Source organism: Grosmannia clavigera, assembly GCF_000143105.1.
Source record: "Grosmannia clavigera kw1407 unplaced genomic scaffold GCSC_140, whole genome shotgun sequence".
Taxonomy (NCBI): domain Eukaryota; kingdom Fungi; phylum Ascomycota; class Sordariomycetes; order Ophiostomatales; family Ophiostomataceae; genus Leptographium; species Leptographium clavigerum.
In genome coordinates this window covers 1,527,149-1,544,331 of record NW_014040801.1, presented here as the reverse complement: position 1 = coordinate 1,544,331, position 17,183 = coordinate 1,527,149, and the positions used below count along the sequence as shown (strand labels likewise).

Here is a 17,183-nt window from a genome sequence, read left to right as displayed (position 1 = left end):
CTGTCGATGTAGATGACGGACAAGGGAGGGGGGATATCCTAGTGCCGTACGGAGCAGCCAAGTGGACCCCGAAGCGGCGAGGCGGTGGATGTCCAGAGAACTCGGAGAGAGAGCATGCATGAGGTGAGAGAGATAGTGTGAAGCTGGCGATGGAAAGTCACATATGAAGGAGTGAAGGAGCAGCTAGGAAGCATGTCTACTGACACGCGGATGAGCAGCTGTGACGCCAAGCTAGAGCCTGCATGGCGGCCGACGACCGATCGACAGTCTCCTTTGTTACAACGGAAACGAGCTAGTGTGTTCGTTGCTGAAGGGAGGAGAGGGGCCGCGGAAGGGAACCAATGGGCAAGCATGGCATCAGAGTCAGTGAGGTTAGTCTCCGGGAACCACGGGGCCGACGGCTGTTTGACCTGATATCGACAAAGCAGTAGGCAGGCTGAGACAGAGAGACAAAGAGAAGAGTCAAGTGCTTAGGGCCCCTTGTTGGGCAGGCCGGCAGGCAGAATCGGAAGGTGATGACAGGGAAGACGAGCAGGAAAGAAGACGCGAGAATATGCACTAATGCGTACTAATATGCACGCAAGAGAGCCCAACCAGTCACTCACACCGACTCACTTCTGGGGCGTCCAAGGCGGTGTAAATAGGCCGCTATAAGCCGAGCGATCGATATTAGAAGATTAGAACATGCTTGAAGATGCTAGCGGCGGGAGCTGGTGGTGGGGTGAGGAAAAGGCGAAAAAGTGATTACAAAATATTGAACGACTGAGAAGCTTGAAGACGGAAGGAGCGAGGACAAGAAGAAAAGCCTGGCAGCGACAACAGGCTCCTAGCAAGACACGTAATAACTTGCGCGAGACAAGAACAGCAAGCGCGAGACCCCGTCCGGTGACAGGAGCGCTCGGTTTGCAGCAGGCAGATTGTGCGAGCTGCTGGCTGCATCCCTTCTTCCTGTCTTCCTGTCTTCCTGTCCTCCCGGTACATCTGCTTCTGCAGGACGCCGTTGCGATTTGGGCACCGATCGGCGGTGGGCAGCAGCATTTCTCCGTTGCAGAAAACAGAACAGGCCAAACGCCCCAGCCGCAACAGACGCACCAGTGCGGATAGCTTCTCTCGACCCAGCAATGTCTTTTTCCTTTTCCTTTTCAGGCGACGACATCGAGGATGCCGATCAAAATGGATCGGCCCCAGTCTCGGCAGCAGCAGCATCGGCAGCAGCGACTACTGCTGTCTCACTAGGAGCAACAACATCACCCTCCGCTGCTGCCAGTGCTTTCCCCGTGCAGGGTAAGCCCCAGCTTCCACCGCTTCGGCACTACATGATGCACATGTTGAGGGACCTGCCTTCCAAGATTGCATACGGCCTCATCACCGTAAAGCTCGAGGCAGATTTTGGTGGCCCCGATGGCGGCAACACCGGCGGTAGCCAATCCACACTGATCCAACTGCCGCGGCGTGAGCTGTGGGACGTCCGCATGCAGGTGATGGCCGAGGAAGACGAGAGCACGACCCAGGGGGCCGATGACAATGGCGAGATCGCTCCCGGACTCGGCAGCCATGACGTCAAAACGGGCATCTACGAGGGCGGCTTCAAGAGCTGGGAGAGCAGCGTCGATTTGGTCAAAACCCTGCTCAATCCCGATCGAGAATCACCCTCGTTCTCACGCCCTTCCACAGTGGCGGCCAGCATGCTCTGCCGACCAGGACACTCTCGTGTGATCGAGGTGAGAACCTGCGTGCTCTTCCCCTTGACCCCTGCCTTTTTTCTTTCTTTCTTTTCTTTTTTTTTGCTTCGTGCCTGCGAGCTACTGCATCGTACGAGAAGTTGACACCTGCGGTCTGCTGGTAGCTTGGATGTGGAACAGCTCTTCCATCATTGGCCCTGTTCCAGTGGGCCTGCGCCACTCGGGCAGGTCGTACCGTTGAGCGTCACAGCCTCTACCCGCTCACCTTCACCGTGGCCGATTACAACCCCAGCGTGCTCAACCTCGTCACGCTGCCCAATCTTATTCTTGTCTGGGCCCTGCAGCAACGGCGCGAGGACCCAGCCCTTAAAGAGGCTTTCGACTTCGAGCAGGAAGAGCTCCACCTTACCACCGATGTCAAGACCGCCTTTTGCGTGTTTCTCCAAAAGACGAGAATCGGGTTTACGTTCATGTCTGGTGGCTGGTCGTCCGAGTTTGTCCGCTTGTTGTACACGAACGAGGAGGTATTTGGCTCTGACGGCACGAACACTTTGATGCTTGGTGCCGAGACCATTTACTCGCCGTTTGCTCTCGCGTCCTTCAGCGATACCTTGCTGGCGTTTTTGCGTCGTGAGCGCGGCACCACCGCCAATGCAGCCGCGGTCGTCGCAGCTAAGAAACTGTATTTCGGCGTTGGCGGCTCGCTGGACGACTTTGTTCGCCGGATGCGTGACGCAGGAGCGCTGGTGACCGAGCTGCGTGAGGAGACAGAAGGTGTGCGCCGCGGTGTTGTCCGGTGCGTGCTGGAATAGCCGAAGCAAGAATTAGTGCAGGTACAGCGGTGGAGACAGACAACTGCTGCTTGTGCCCTGACAGGTCACGGAAAGCTTGCACGAGACACCACGCGACTGACAGCAGGCATGATGGCATGGAAGAGTGGCTACTGCGACGTAAGTAGCACAATCGGCTAACATAGATAAGACACCTACACACTTCGTACGAAGTATGCAAGATACAAGTATCTTGTGTTAACGTTTCCCTGGTGGGACTGCATGTCGAAGCTTTGCTACCTGCGACCGTGTTTACTCGGCACGTGTCGACTCCTGGGAGGACAGATGGTGCTATGCCTGTTTGAGAGCTTGCATTATCATCAAATGCTGTTTTGTGCACGTATTGCAAGGAAACTGTGGTCTGCATCGCTAATATTGACACTGTCAAGCGCAGACCACCTGAAGCACGTAATAGACGGAGACGTAAATTTGCCATCGTATCTTTATTCTTGCGCGTGTCGTCATGCCGACAGGCCCTTTCGTGTGCGATAAATTATACTTTACTCCGTACGAGTGGCGTGCGTCGTAAACAAGGCCTTCGTTGCAAGGTGCAATTGCCTTTGGCTTCCCCACACGAAACAATGAGACAGAGACGGGTGCTTGCATGTTGTCTTGAATATGAATCACAAGTAGGCGATTTGTCTCGCTTCGTAACAAAATGATGGGATAAGCGACGTGTCGTCCTCTGTGATGTTCCGTGGTGGCAGTTTGGAATACCTGAAGCCGAGGGCATCTGGCCAAACCATATGTTGGTGCACAACGCGTGTTCGTACGAGTACCCCGTACTCATAGGTAAGATACATTCCCAAGACCGGGGCGTTGTAATAAGTGTTGCTCTGCCAATCGGCACTACCAAGGTGCACATACCGATCAACTTGCAAAAGTACCAGTAAAATGCATACATACGTCGTAGTACTCCATAGACAGGAGCAATGCCCGAAGCCTCAAAAGCGCTCGTGGTCAAATTATCTTCAGCCTCTCACTTTCTTTTGCCTCCAGTCCGTGCATTGGGAAGAGAAATTGGGGCGCGTTGACTCTCCGCCAAGGTGGAGTGACGTTTCGTTGAGCCCCTTTGCTAGGACGTTCCCTTGTGCCATGTCTTGGCAGTCAGGTACGGCCAGCTGTGCAATGAGAGCAGAGAAAATATAGACCCCTTGCATGAGCTGTGGGGAGATTTGTGGAGCACACCAACAGCTCGTGACAGTTGGGCAGTCGCGTTTTGCGCGTTTACGAGGTGCCGATCTGCTCGATCATGTGTTCTCCAGCAAGGACGGGAAGACATCCAGCTCGGTCGCGCTGCTTCGCTGCTGCGCTTCCATTTGCGCGAAAGCACTGGTACGATGGCGTGTTGTGACCAAACGGTGTACTATGTAGTGGCTTTCTTGGGTGCTTTGGAAGAGGAGAAGAAAATCCTGAAAGCCGTGGTATCCGTCATGTCCACTATTACCAACTGCCCGTTTCTATAGCGCCTCGTAAGATATCTTGCTAGGATACGGAGTACTACCGTACTTGCAGGGAATGTCTGTGATAAACGGGCCAACAGAGAGGCCGAAAGCCCCCGTCGCATTCATACCCTCCAGGCGCCTTCGGACTCCGCAACGCATCAACTGATCTGGGGGGTCCCGTATAGCAACTGTATCTCATCGTTCATTTGGCAAGAAGAGCTGTGTGGGGCCGGGCCGTTTCTCGAGACGGGTTAGTGTGGCTGCAATAACACCTTAACGGCTCGTGTGAGAGTCTCGACCAGTTTAGTTTGGGTAAATATTTGTATTATTGTGACTTTCTCATCTTATTGGGAATAGCCCCCTTTTTCTCCTCTCCGGTCCTTCCCTTCTTGCTTCCCATCGTTTCCGACCGCTCTCTAATACGGCATCTCCTGTCCCACACGCCTCTCGCTCGTTTCCTGTGAACTTTGCATCTTCATCCTCGTTTTCTAAAAGCAACCACGTTTCTCGTATTGTAAGTTGTCCTGCCGCTCTCCATTCAGCAAGGCTCTGAAACCAGCTCATCTGACACGATCCCCATCGCAGTAGTCAAGTTCCACGATTCGTCCAGGTTCTTTTTCTAAAATTCAATAATTTTCGGGTTCCCCATCACCAACCGGAAACATGAAGTTCTCTATCACCGCCGCTCTTGCGTCTCTAGCCGCTGCCGCCAACGCCAAGGTTGCCTTCACCAATGCGAATTTTGTCGTCACGCCTGGCAAGCCCTTCACCCTGACGTGGTCTGGCAATACTGGCGATGTCACCATCGTCTTCGCCACGGGCGCGTTCACCGACCTGACGCCGGTTGAGACCATTGACAGTAAGGCGTTTTCTTGTTTGATTGCTGTTAGCAGTGCAATGTACACCAGATGGACTGACATGGTGTCTCCAACACACAGAGGGCGACTCTGGCTCAAGCTTCACATGGACGTGCCCGGCCGACATCACGAGTGGCGTGTATGCCTTTGAGATCACGGACTCGGAGACGACCAACTACAGCGTGCAGTTCAGCCTTTTCGGCACGACGTCGTCTAGCAGTGCCGCCCCGGTCAGCTCTGCTGCCGCCACCAGCACCGCATCCAAGACCAGCGCGTCTTCTTCTGCCTCGTCGTCGGCCAAGACTTCGTCGTCGGCTTCCGTCTCGTCGGCCCCTGCCTCGTCGGCCCCTGCCTCATCGGCTGAGGCTTCGTCGGCTCCGGCTTCGTCTTCTGCTCCTTCATCTTCGGCATCGTCTTCGGCATCGTCTTCTGCGTCGTCTTCTGCCTCTTCGTCGACCAACTCCACTTCGTCGCACTCGGCGACCAAGACGAGCTCTTCGAGCACCACCCTGAGCACCAGCAAGAGTAAGCAGTCATCCATACCTAGGTCACACTGCAAATCAAGCAACTAACCCAAAGCAGCCACGTCCACGGCGAGCAAGACGAGCGCTACCGCTTCGGCTTCTGCTACCGGTACCTCCGCTCCGGCCAACACCAACAGCGGCATGAAGGAGAAGTCCCCTCTGGCCTTCATCCTCGTCACCGTTGCTGCCCTGATGTACTTCAACTAAGATGGGAGGCATCTGTAATTTTGCACCATTTCCGCGAAGCGCGTTTAATGTTGGCAGCGAAAGGGAAAATTAATATTTGGCATCTTGTCTGTGGCGCCGTTTCTAATGTCTGAACTTGGGTCGTAGTCTGGGTGCAAAGACGAAATGGACAAGGCGAGTCCACGCGGAGTCACGCTGTGGGCAAATGGGGAATACGGCATGGCATGCTTTGTTAAAGCTGGCTGCATATTTATGTTCGACATGGTAATAATGATAATAAAGAAGGATTGGTGATCTAGGTTTAAGCTTAATATGAGTGGAAGCTCGTAAAATCACGTAAGCATGGCCCACTTCAGGCAGATGCTGGCCAATAGATTATGCAAAGGGGATGCAATCGAAGATGTGACATTTGTGCATGAAATCTTGCAGCCTTTTTCGTCTTGCACGATCGCATCGCACAGATGGCCTGCCAAATGAGGCATTGACCGAAGAGACAACATGCCAACTATGGAAGCGACAACGCGTAATCGAAGCCTGTGTGAGACAGCAAGCGATGCATTTTTTGTGTACTTACATACTCACACTGTATCTACTCTATGATCTCCCCTCTGCTCTCTCCAAGTCAAAAGGCAAAAAGACAACAATGATGACAGCCAGACCAAAACCACGAGACGCCGAAAAGATGCTTACAACAATACTCTGAGGTGCGACTTACAAGAGGTAAGGAAACACATGACAAATTGAAGGCATGCAAAACCAGATACCTCCGTCCTATAGACGGCTCTTCAGCGGCAACTCGGGGGCCGGCTGGCCGTTTACTGTCGCCGTGTCCTCGGACACGATTGCCACGACGACGCAGATGTCGTCGACTTTGCCGCCATGCCAGCTCTCCTGGGGATAGTACCGCCTGACCTCTTTGGAAAAGGGTCCGTCCCGCTTGTCGTTGATGCTGGCCGCCTTGGCAGCCGCCGTGATGTGGGTGGCGATGAGGCTCTGCAGCGTCACGACGCCGCCGCCAGACTTGCTGCTGCTTAGGCGTTCTGCGCCCGCACTCTGCGGGTACATCAGCCGCCTCAGGTCGGATGCCGGGGCGACACGCAGGCCGGCGTCGTCGGCGCTGTACCATGCGCCCGTGGCCTGCATGGCGCTGCTCACCAGGTGCAGGACGTCCTGGTTGAACAGGTTGTCCCACACGCCGTCCGAGGCGAACACGAGCACGTCGCCGTGCTGCAGGTCGTGCCGGCTGACCTCGGCATCGCGTGGCTCGTCGCTGAGCTGGGCGCCGCCAAAGGCGGCCATGCGGGCCAACAGGCTCGGCGGGATGACGCTGAGCTGAAAGGGTGTGTTGAAGGCGTGTGTCTGCGGGTCTGAGACAGCATGGACGGCGTTGAGCCGCAGATGGATGAAGCCGGAGTCGCCGAGATTAGCCACCTCCAGCAGACCGGCCGGCGTCAGCACACCGACAACGGCCGTCGAGCCGCCAGCCGGGATGGAGCGATCGCGGCACACCGCATCATAGCCCAGCTGGATGAGCTGCCGCGCCGGGATGGGCTCCTCGGCTTTCCCGGCAGCCAAAGACGGCCAGCGCAGCGTGTTGGCTGCTGTCGCCATGTATTCGCAGAGGCCGTGCGAGAAGTCGGCCGGATCGACGCCCGAATCCATCCATCCGCCAACGCCATCGGCGATGCCCAGGGCGACGGCACCCGAATCGCCCACATTGCTGACAAAGAAGGCGTCCTGGCCGCTCTCGGGGCGCGAGCCCGGCCTGCCGTCTTGCTGGAGCTGCTGCTGCTGCTGCTGCTGCTGGTGACAGTGGGGGCTGAAGTTGAACACATGCTTGGACGGGTCGTAGGGCCGGCCCTTGCCAATGTAGGAGGCGGCCACGCCGTACGAGAAGAAGCTCCTCTGCGTGGCGAATCCTGGCCGCCTCAGGCCACCCGACGACGGCATGCGTGGACGCAGTGTAGAGAGCCGGCGGGTTGTGGGCTGGGAGAATGCTGTCGACAGTGCTGACAGTGCTGACAGTGTTGAAAAAGACAAGGGCGGCGCTGATAATGGTGCAGACAAGGCTACTACAGACACTATTCACTCGTGGTTAGATCATGTTGTCCTGCTCTCTGCCTTCTGCCTTCTGCCTTCTGCAGAGTTTACCCCTTTACAGCGAGGAACCAACGGAACATACATCGCGGCCGACAGGGTCTAGCGGCAGACAGTGCGAAGCGTGCGCCCTGACCAGCCATTTCTCGGCTTCTGTCCGCGTTGCCGATTTGATCCGGCGAGAAGAATGGGCGCGTGTGAAACGGCCGACAGAGACTGCCAGCACAGGCACGCTGTCTGTGCTAGAGCTATCGTCTATAGGGGTGGAAAGGGTTGCATTGACATGCTATGCACCACACCATTGGCTGGAAACAGAAACGCGGTTGAGCAGGAGCGCGGGACACGACAGATGATGCGCCTTTCGCAGCTGAAAATCCGCAGGAGGCCAAGGCGAAATTAAATTGGGAAAAAGCGACCAGCTCATAATACGGAGCAAACCGTATTATGTCACTAGCGGGGCCACGCGCCTAGAATGGCGGAACGATCACGCTCTGAGGGATCCGCTAATACAGGTGCATTCCGGAGAAGCAGGTCCTCTGCTAGCAGACACTGTGCAGTCAGAGCAGCCAGGCAGTACTGGCGCCAAGCTACGCGCTTCCGTACAGTGTCTTGCTAACATCAGCTACTGTAGTTATTCCCCACGATAAGGACGTTTTTGCCCAGTCAGCGTCTCCCCGAAAGTTCCTCGGCCGGCTAAGGGCCATTGACAATGTGGAAGCGCCTATTGGCCAGGGCGCCCTGCTGCCCCAGCGTGGGGATAGAGCGGATTGGACTAACCGAGGTGTCCCGAATTTCAGTGCTCAATGACGAAAAAAAATACCACAAACTCGGCACGCCTGCACCCATTCCTCCCCTCTAATCCCTCGTGCTCCCTCTCTGTCCTCATCTCCATCGGTCTCCTGGCCTTCAATGCGACTCCGGGCACGATAGACGCACCCAGAGAGCAATCGGCAAGCTACCTCGGACCCCGCCAGAACCGTCTTGTGAAGAAAACCCGATCGTCTTGAGCTTCCAGCCCAGGGAGACAAACGCAAAGCACAACAGGCACCATGGCCGCACTCCGCTCCTCCACAATGCGCTTCCTGGCCGCATCCTCCTCTTCACGGTCACTGCTGTCTGTCCTGCGGCCGACGCTGGCCGCGGCTGCATCCCCGTCTTCCGTATTTTCACAATCTGTGCGCTCCATGGCATCTGTCAGCACCGACGAGCCGGCTCCCCTGATCAAGACGTTCCAAATCTACCGCTGGAGTCCTGACAAGCCGACGGAGAAGCCGCACATGGAGACGTACTCGCTCGACCTCAACAAGACCGGTCCCATGATGCTGGACGCGCTCATTCGCATCAAGAACGAGCAGGACTCGTCCCTGACCTTCCGGCGTAGCTGCCGCGAGGGCATCTGCGGCAGCTGTGCCATGAACATCAACGGCGTGAACACGCTGGCCTGCCTGTGTGCGTCTCTGCGTCTTCTTCTCTCGCGCCGTGCATTCTAACAGCTTCCTACAGGCCGTATCCCAAGAGACACGACTGAGGCCAAGGTCTACCCGCTGCCGCACACCTACGTGGTCAAGGACCTCGTGCCTGACTTGACGCACCTGTACAAGCAGTACAAGTCTATCAAGCCATACCTCCAGAGGACCACGCCTGCTCCTGATGTACGTGATCACCACCCAATATAGAGGGCCGAACCAATCGCCGGACGCCCATCTTTTCCCAGCTGACAAGTGAAATCTTTTCAGGGCAAGGAGTACCTCCAGTCCAAGGAGGACCGCAAGAAGCTGGACGGCCTGTACGAGTGCATTCTCTGCTTCTGCTGCTCGACATCGTGCCCGTCCTACTGGTGGAACTCGGAAGAGTACCTGGGTCCCGCCATCCTGCTGCAGTCATACCGGTGGCTGGCCGATTCGCGTGACGAGAAGAAGGCTGAGCGCCTGCAGTATTTCCAGAACTCGATGAGCCTGTACCGGTGCCACACCATTCTCAACTGCACTCGGACATGTCCTAAGGGCCTGAACCCCGGCCGCGCCATTGCCGAGATCAAGAAGCAGATGTCCTTTTAAGCAGCATGGCACAGCCGGTGGCCTAGATAAACTTCTGCTTCGCAGTTTTGAGGAAGCCGGAGTTGAGAGGATAGAGCCAGGGAGGTCACGGGTTCTGAGAGCATGAGGAAGCCCGGGCTCGTGAGGCACGGATAGGGTCAAGAAAAAACGAAAAAAAAAAACCCCAATTACAATATGTCCTATTATTTTTGCCGCCAGAACCTGCCCTTCCGATTCTCATATTTTTCTGGGAAGACTCGAGGAGCACTGTTGCAGCAGGACGGAGCAGCTGTAGTATTACACAATGTTTATATAATCTAGTGTCTTCTTCTGCCATATGTGTAAATGGCATATGAGGAAACTCAAATCACATTTGAAACTGAGAGAAGCTCATCACAACCACTGCGCTTGACACATGTGAAGAACCTTCGGGTGTGGCACATGCTAAAACCAAAATTGGCGCGTGGTTTTGCTCGGCAAATCCGGGTCTCTGTAAGTGGGGAATGGCTGGCTAAGCTCTCAGCGTCTGAGCTACTCCGACGCCGACTTACAAGTAATGTTAATGCGAGTGTAGGTTTCTACGACGAGAGACTTTTCTGTGGCCATATTAGTTGATGCCTTTTCAAGAGACAGTGGAGGGGGTGCAAGCATTATTTGTATCGACTTACCGTCATACCAAACAACCTCGTAGAAGCCTTGCGCTTTTTGAATCGCCAGCCAACTGCCTTTGGCTTTGCTGTACACTAGGTTTGTGTTTGAATGGGAGGCACTGTCGCTGGCGCCATTTTCGAAGCCGTCGTCGGACTCGCTCAGAGTAAATGGCTCCCAGTCAATCTGACCAGCGATCGGTGCCTGTCCTATGATTGGACTTGCAGCAATGCGCAGTCCACACAGTCCACCGTGGCCAGAGAGCGCCAAAACACAGTCGTTGGCGGTTCTAGGGAAAAGGTGCAGGGAAGCATCGGTCGTGGACCCCTGAACCCTAGCGGAGTAGAACCGGGGGGCTGTATTTGGGTCGACGTGGTCCAAGACACCTATTCTCTCGTCGGGATCGATGGCTAGGTAGTGACCATGGACGGGGGTGGCTCCTGGCCTTTGTGCGTGTTAGCAATCATGCGAAGCTCGCTCAATTGTACAAGGCTGCGTACGCATTGACTTTGAGTTTGCATGTGACGTTGTGATCCATCGCAAGCCGCATGGGAGTGGCAGAGGAGATGGCCAGAGCGCCTGTCACAAGGACGAGAACCGGAGAAAGCCACTTCATGATTGGGAAGCTTGCTTTTGTGACTTGGAACGAATGTAGGAAGACAATGCCATTTGACTGAAACGAAGGAGATACTGGAAATGCAGATATATGAGATGATTACCACCAAGAAGAAGACGTAGCTCATTTGCACAATAACCTATTCAGGCAAGAACGAGCTTCATATCCCATACCTTCTTCTCTAGTAGTTGCAAAATAATCAAAGTCAGATACTGAATGGAATCACCTGCTATTCAAGTACTCTATCTTAGTATTTGCACAGATATAGACAGTATGGTGCAACTTTCACGCACCGAGTCTCGGTCTCTCACTGCTTGCTCTTAGTAGCCGCGCTTAAGAAAAGCTATGCGGCCCATGAATATATGAACGATGACTACTAAGAGCTTGTCTATAGTATTGCTGTTCCAGTTCCCGATAAGATAGTATTAATTACATTATAAAGACAAGATGTGCGAACATTATAGCAGCAGGTCTGCCTTCGGAGGAATAACTGGAACGCCTAGCTTCCCACCACACTACATCGGCGCCCCGTCCATGACCATGCCATACGGCCGCGACGTAAACGGCCCAAAGCAAGCCTCGTCGTACTTTGCTCGTGCCGGCATGGCCTCCTGGACGCGCAAAAAGGTATCCAGCTCACACCAGCCGTCCACTCGTGAGGCATCGCACTCGGGGAAGCTGAAGCCCAGCGGCAGCGTACGCTGGTTGAGGATGAAGTGGATATACTTGGTCTCGCGGTTGCTGACACCATCCTCGTATCCGGACCGATCGGCTGCCACTGGGCGCGGGGCGCTGATTATCTCAATGTCGAGACGGGCACCAAAGGGCACGATGTGTGAGACGGTGAAGTTGTGCTGGCCCGGATACGCAGCCGGCTGCAACAGGGTCGCAAACTGCTGGAAGCCAAAGGCAGTCAGGATGGAGACGATGTTTGTGTCGTGAGAGAAGTCAAAGTAGAGGCTCTGGTTCAGCGGGAAAGTGTCGGTGTTGTTGTCGAGAGTGACGTTGATCTGGGATCCCGAGTAGCCGAGCGTATGATTCTTGAGGCGTGCAATGACCTCTTGCTGGTAGCCAATGCCGACGGCTCTCTGGAAAATCCCTGTTAGCACGTCTCTCGGCATCGCTCTTTTGCCATATCTCATCAGGGTATTGCTGACTTACCCCTGTAGAAGATTGAAAACCGTTGTTACCAGCAAACGACAAGTCGATGGAGTAGCCAAACCCAAGCCACTCTTCGTATGTGAAGAGGTCGCAAAACCGACTGAAGCCGTATGCAGCCTAGATTTTGGGTGTCAGAGTAGGGCCAAGACAAGCGGAGAGTAGCTCGAAAGGGCACTTACAGTCTCGTAGGGGCACAGAGTTTGTGCGGCGTACGTGTCCTTGATGGTCCATTCGATTCCGTCGAGCATAGATCGGAAGCGCGCCGTGGCTATAGAATGTAAGCAAAAAGACCAGACCAACCCATCTTCTCCCAGAAGTGCTGGCTCACCATTCCGTAGGTAGTTCTCCACCCATATATTGTTGGCATCGGTGCCAGTGTGGTCCTGGTAGGAGTTGGGGCAGTTCAGATAACCAGCAAGAGAATTGTTGGCCCTGTCCTGCTCGATGATCACCTCAATTGTGGCATTGTTGGTCCTAAGATACGATGAGCGGGGAGAACTGGTGAACTGGCTGATGGACAGGGAACCCACCACTCGAGGCCAAAAAACCCAGCGAGGAAGTTCTCGGCAGATTTGAGCATACGATCTTGGGTCTTTGTGTGTCAGAGAGAGGAGCGATAAGAGAATTGTAAATCAAGGCAGAACGTACTGTAGTGCGGACAATGATCTTGCTATTCGGATTGTAGAGGTTGGAGTACATGTAAGAGTGAACGATGCCTAAGTCGAGTGTCAGTACTGTATTTCAGGCTCCAGTTTTATTTGGCGTATAAGACCGACCCGAGTCGAAGAGTTCTTGTCGTCCTAAAGCGAGTTAGCATGACAGAAGCTGATTTCTGGGGGCGTATCAGAAAGGTGTAGAAAGCACCTTTCGGAACGAGGATCTCATGACCCATCTTATATTCCCAGTCTTCGAGGAAGCTGAGAGCACTGGATGCCTTGAATTGTCCTTTGGACTTGGCTAGTTTCTGCCCCAGGTCGTAGACGCTGGCACCAAGCGTCGGGTATCGCGATCCATGTCGGGAGAGCATCTGAGTTGCCAGTAAGCTTTCCGATAGGGCACCAGCTGTTCTCAAAAAGGTTCTTAGTGCTCACCTGTACTTGCACGATCTCTGCACCGGGCGGGAGAGCGTATTCCTGCACGCCAAAACCCGGGGAGGGCTTGTAGGGGGAGAGGTATCTAGCAGGGCCTGTCAGAGGAGCGCGAAAGCAAGCGACATCACGGCGGATGATAGGAAACCCACCCCATGTTCTCAAAGATTGACTGGCCGTCTGCCGGCTGGCCATCGACGGCGATGTTGGTCTGTAGCGGCTGGTTGGCCACGTATGTCGCGGACGGGTTGATGGTCACAGTCTGCGCCAGAAATGCCGGTTTTCCCGTCGCCGTAGGGCCGGCAAACAGCTGTGGCGACGTCTGGAAGTGCTGGGGCACCGTGACAGTCTCGCTGCAGCGGCAGCTTTCGGAATCGGAGTCGGGTCCATGGACAGTTGTTTTGCCCTCGTGGTGTGAGCTGTGGTCGGGCAGCACCAGCGACAGGCCGCTGTTATCGCTGACAAACTTGAAGCCCACGCAGACGAACAGACAGGTCAGGAAGGCGATGGCCACGGTGCGAAATGTGCGTCGCAAAAGCCAGGCCGAAGCCCCTTCGCCGGATCGATGGTACAGTGCTGCTGGCGGCGGATAGGGGCTCTGCGGCAACATGAAGCTTGTCGTCTCGTCTCTGGCTGCCGCTTTGCTCTCCTCGTCAACTTCTTCACCGCTATAGATGCGGTCTTCCTCGAGGTCCCTGTCGCCGACATCGGTCGTAGCTACCTGCTGGTATCTCGTCTTTCTGCTGCTGCTGCCTCCTAACGAAGCCGAGAGGCTCTGAGACTGCTGGGCCGGCATCTCTCTCTCTCTTTTTTCACTTCTCTCTTTTTAAGCCACTCTTTCCTACCAAAACGAGGATGGTCGATAGACGGCGATATTTGCGGGCGTGGCGCGCTGACTTGTGTCGTAGCTTGTTCTCCGAAACGGACCCGTTCAAGTTTCCAAGACGTCACTTAGTTCGCGCTGGCAGCTGGAGACGCGAATGGGGCATCTGATTGGCTCTCACGTGACCCATGCGTGCGCTAAAACGACAGGGCGATCCCACACAGACGTGGTGCCCTTAAATGATAGAAGTCGGCTTCCTGGACTCAGTGGGACGCCACGAGGCAGTCACTTAGCAGACGTTACAGAGAAGCCACAGAACGGAGGGATTACCAAAAGAATAGACTACCCAGCGTCCGGCTATTGTCACGCAAGCAGCTACAAATATACCTCGCCCATCGCACTGGGCACGGAGACTTCGCCTAGTATCACCGCCGATTCAAGCATCAGGATGCCACGCTCCAGTCTACCTGTGGCCACCGATAGGTCACCATACCATATCCCTTCAGATCACCTCAAAATAACCCTCTTCTTTGGGCTTTTCAACCACCTCGGTGCACACGCCAGATTCACCAGTCCAACGCGCTTATAAACATCATCACCATAGCTTCTTGCAGCGAGGGCCTTCAAAAAGTTGTAATTTTCGTACAGGCCGAGAAAACACACGTCGTCCGCCCAGCGATAGTTCTTGATCGACCCATCAGTCCCTATGCCCATGTCTATGTCTTCTTCTGTAACAACATCTGGCCATGATTCCCGCACATCACTAGAAGTGACGTCGGCCAGCGTAAGGACATGACAATGCAAGATGACCTCTCGATGATCAGAGTCGATGCCCCATTCAGCCGTGGTTCGAGCATAAAACTTGTAGAACGCAAACCCCGTACTGGCCCTTCCTAGGACGGACATCCACGACCAGCTGGGACAGTTTGTGATGTGCCCTGATTCTCGGCCTTTTTTGTGCTCTACCTTCCAGTAAATGCCCTCTAGGATTCGTGAGTTCCAAACGCCAAAGTAGCACTCGTCTTCTAAGATGTTGATGAGCCAAGTTTGCACGCCAGCTATAGCAAACGGGCGATCTTCCTTAACACCTAGCGTGCGATCTGTATATTGCTCGATAACTTGGGTCCATGCCTCCCTGTATCGAAACTGGAGTGCGGTAGAGGAGGAGCCTGTCGAGCCGTCGCTATTGAATCGCGGCAGTTTTACGTCCTGGTAACGAACGAGTGACCCGGCGACATGCACATATTTATATTTCCGACAGCAAAAATATGGCTCTAGATCGCCAAAGACCAGCAGCCGCGGGGGCAACATGCTTTCTTGCAGTGTCCAGCCTCGCTTCTGGATAGGAAAGTCGTTCGTTTGGTGGATGTACGCGGGGACCAGATAAAGAGGGGCCAGCTCATTGTTATCAAAGCGTACAGCCAAGTCGCACCGAGGATTCTTGTCCGTATGCCAGCCATGGAACGACAGGAACCCCTGCTCAACGGAGCTTGCAGAAGCGGCTGAAATCGTTACCGCCGAATTTTCGTAAATGTCATGCATCTGGGAGATCTGCGCGGCCTTGTCGGCGTCATCATCCTGGATGATGCACAAAGCATCCACCCACAGATACTCTAGTCCGAGGAGCTGTGTGACGAGAATCGCTTATTGCAGAGTTTGTGGGAGAGACTTTGTATCAATCCCTTGCTCCAAGGCATGGATATTGCTCGTGGTTAGCTCCAGCCGTTGCGGGCCGCCCTAGCAGTAACTGAGGGCGGCATAGAGGCCAAGCTCATCCTTGTTTCGCGGAGCCACACTCAGGCGTATTTGGGACAAATATGGCTAGTTGATTTGAGCCTGTAGGAGCCTTAGTGGGAGAGGCTTTGGCTCAAGGGGCTGGCAATGATCGTGCTTGCTGTGGCAGTCTGTGATGAGGTTCTTGATAGCAGGGATCCAGTGCGAGACTGGACTGTTCCAATCAATATAGCGTAGTTTTGTGATATCGGCACACAAGCTATCTGTTCGCAACGAGTAAGCACGGCCTGAGAGAAACGAACTGTTCGGGAGGTACATACTTACCGGCAGTTGTGACTAGGTCAAGAAACGCACGGTGATCGTTCATGTACTTTCCTGCGTCGTTCTCGATATGAACATGCAAGGCTTCTTCACGATTGAAGACAACCCAACCCGTCTGAATCTCGCCGATATTCTCTAAAGCTACCCCCACTGGCACCTCGACAAGGTCACGCAATCGGGAGATACCGACAACAGGCTCCCATTTCACAGAAGCACACCATCCTCCATTCTCCAGCCAATTCTCATCCCAAAGGTAGTGGCAAAGCTGGCAGAGTGGTCTGTCTCCAAACGACCTCAGCGGCGAGTGCCTGAATGGTTTTTTCCTTCTGAAGCGATTCAGTGGACATCAGCAGACGACATCGGTCACAGAGAGGACGGCTGTCCTCGCCCATTTTTGCCTTTGTTATAAACTTGGACAGATGATATTATGAACGCGGCTTGTTCGAGATTTATCAAAGATGTCATACAATGAAGGGCAGCGAGTGTAGCCTTAGTGGCTTGTCCTGCATCCATGCCCGAGGCGCATCACGGCTAAGCCACGTTGGACAAGTCGAGGTTGCCAGGAACAGCCGAAATTCGTTAATTACTTTTAAGTGATTGAATTTTGCTAGTAAAAGCAGTAGTTATCATCCCACGCAGGCGGTCGAGTCTTTCACGGAGTGGCAAATTTCGTGGCAGGCCCTCACGGAGGAAGCGAACATGTCTCTTGTCAGATGGTATGTGAGCTGAGGCGTAGTTTGTGAGGGCCGACAAGCACTGTAAACTCTACCCTGTAGAAGAACCGCCCAGCAAAAATAAAATATGAGGGAGGTAATCGCGCCACTCAGAGCGTTATGATAGGTGGAGTCGCCGAGGCCGTTGGCCTGATGATGAGCATATTTTCTTTGCTCTGCGATAGCAAGTCAAGACAGGACAGTCTCCCGACCTGCCTGGTTTTCTGCGTAAGACATTCAGTGCATGAGGCTTTCTGACCTGTACGAGTAAGCTCTTTGCTCCGCATGGGGACAAACGCGGCAGCACCAAAAGTCGATCAGCCTAAAAAAGGAAGAGAATAATAACACAAGAAAAACAGCTATGCCCCAAAGGGAGAGGTGCTAAAGAAATTGGAAAGAACGCATACTTACTTTCTTTCGCA

General features: G+C 54.3%; 5 protein-coding genes across 5 annotated transcripts; 3 read left to right on the top strand and 2 right to left on the bottom strand.

Annotated features, from left to right (window-relative positions):
* Positions 1 to 1,121: 1,121 nt before the first annotated feature.
* CMQ_431 (uncharacterized protein) lies at positions 1,122 to 2,494 on the top strand (the record flags this gene model as incomplete). Its single annotated transcript, XM_014317510.1, has 2 exons — positions 1,122 to 1,721; positions 1,889 to 2,494. The coding sequence occupies 2 exons, from the start codon at positions 1,122 to 1,124 to the stop codon at positions 2,492 to 2,494; spliced, it is 1,206 nt and encodes a 401-aa protein (XP_014172985.1).
* A 2,126-nt stretch (positions 2,495 to 4,620) lies between these two features.
* CMQ_572 (uncharacterized protein) lies at positions 4,621 to 5,545 on the top strand (the record flags this gene model as incomplete). Its single annotated transcript, XM_014317651.1, has 3 exons — positions 4,621 to 4,816; positions 4,896 to 5,339; positions 5,397 to 5,545. 3 exons carry the CDS (start codon positions 4,621 to 4,623, stop codon positions 5,543 to 5,545), a joined length of 789 nt encoding a protein of 262 aa, XP_014173126.1.
* Positions 5,546 to 6,295: 750 nt separating this feature from the next.
* CMQ_779 (5-azacytidine resistance protein azr1) lies at positions 6,296 to 7,474 on the bottom strand (the record flags this gene model as incomplete). The annotated part of the gene is made up of 1 exon (XM_014317858.1): positions 6,296 to 7,474. One exon carries the CDS (start codon positions 7,472 to 7,474, stop codon positions 6,296 to 6,298), a length of 1,179 nt encoding a protein of 392 aa, XP_014173333.1.
* A 1,196-nt stretch (positions 7,475 to 8,670) lies between these two features.
* CMQ_1191 (succinate dehydrogenase iron-sulfur mitochondrial precursor) lies at positions 8,671 to 9,678 on the top strand (the record flags this gene model as incomplete). The annotated part of the gene is made up of 3 exons (XM_014318270.1): positions 8,671 to 9,070; positions 9,125 to 9,273; positions 9,358 to 9,678. 3 exons carry the CDS (start codon positions 8,671 to 8,673, stop codon positions 9,676 to 9,678), a joined length of 870 nt encoding a protein of 289 aa, XP_014173745.1.
* Positions 9,679 to 11,436: 1,758 nt separating this feature from the next.
* Positions 11,437 to 16,094, bottom strand: CMQ_1726 (3-phytase a precursor; the record flags this gene model as incomplete). Its single annotated transcript, XM_014318805.1, has 12 exons — positions 11,437 to 12,009; positions 12,083 to 12,199; positions 12,262 to 12,350; positions 12,411 to 12,556; positions 12,613 to 12,674; positions 12,731 to 12,798; positions 12,859 to 12,882; positions 12,947 to 13,109; positions 13,174 to 13,258; positions 13,323 to 13,926; positions 14,593 to 15,636; positions 16,052 to 16,094. 12 exons carry the CDS (start codon positions 16,092 to 16,094, stop codon positions 11,437 to 11,439), a joined length of 3,018 nt encoding a protein of 1,005 aa, XP_014174280.1.
* Between the last annotated feature and the right edge of the window lie 1,089 nt (positions 16,095 to 17,183).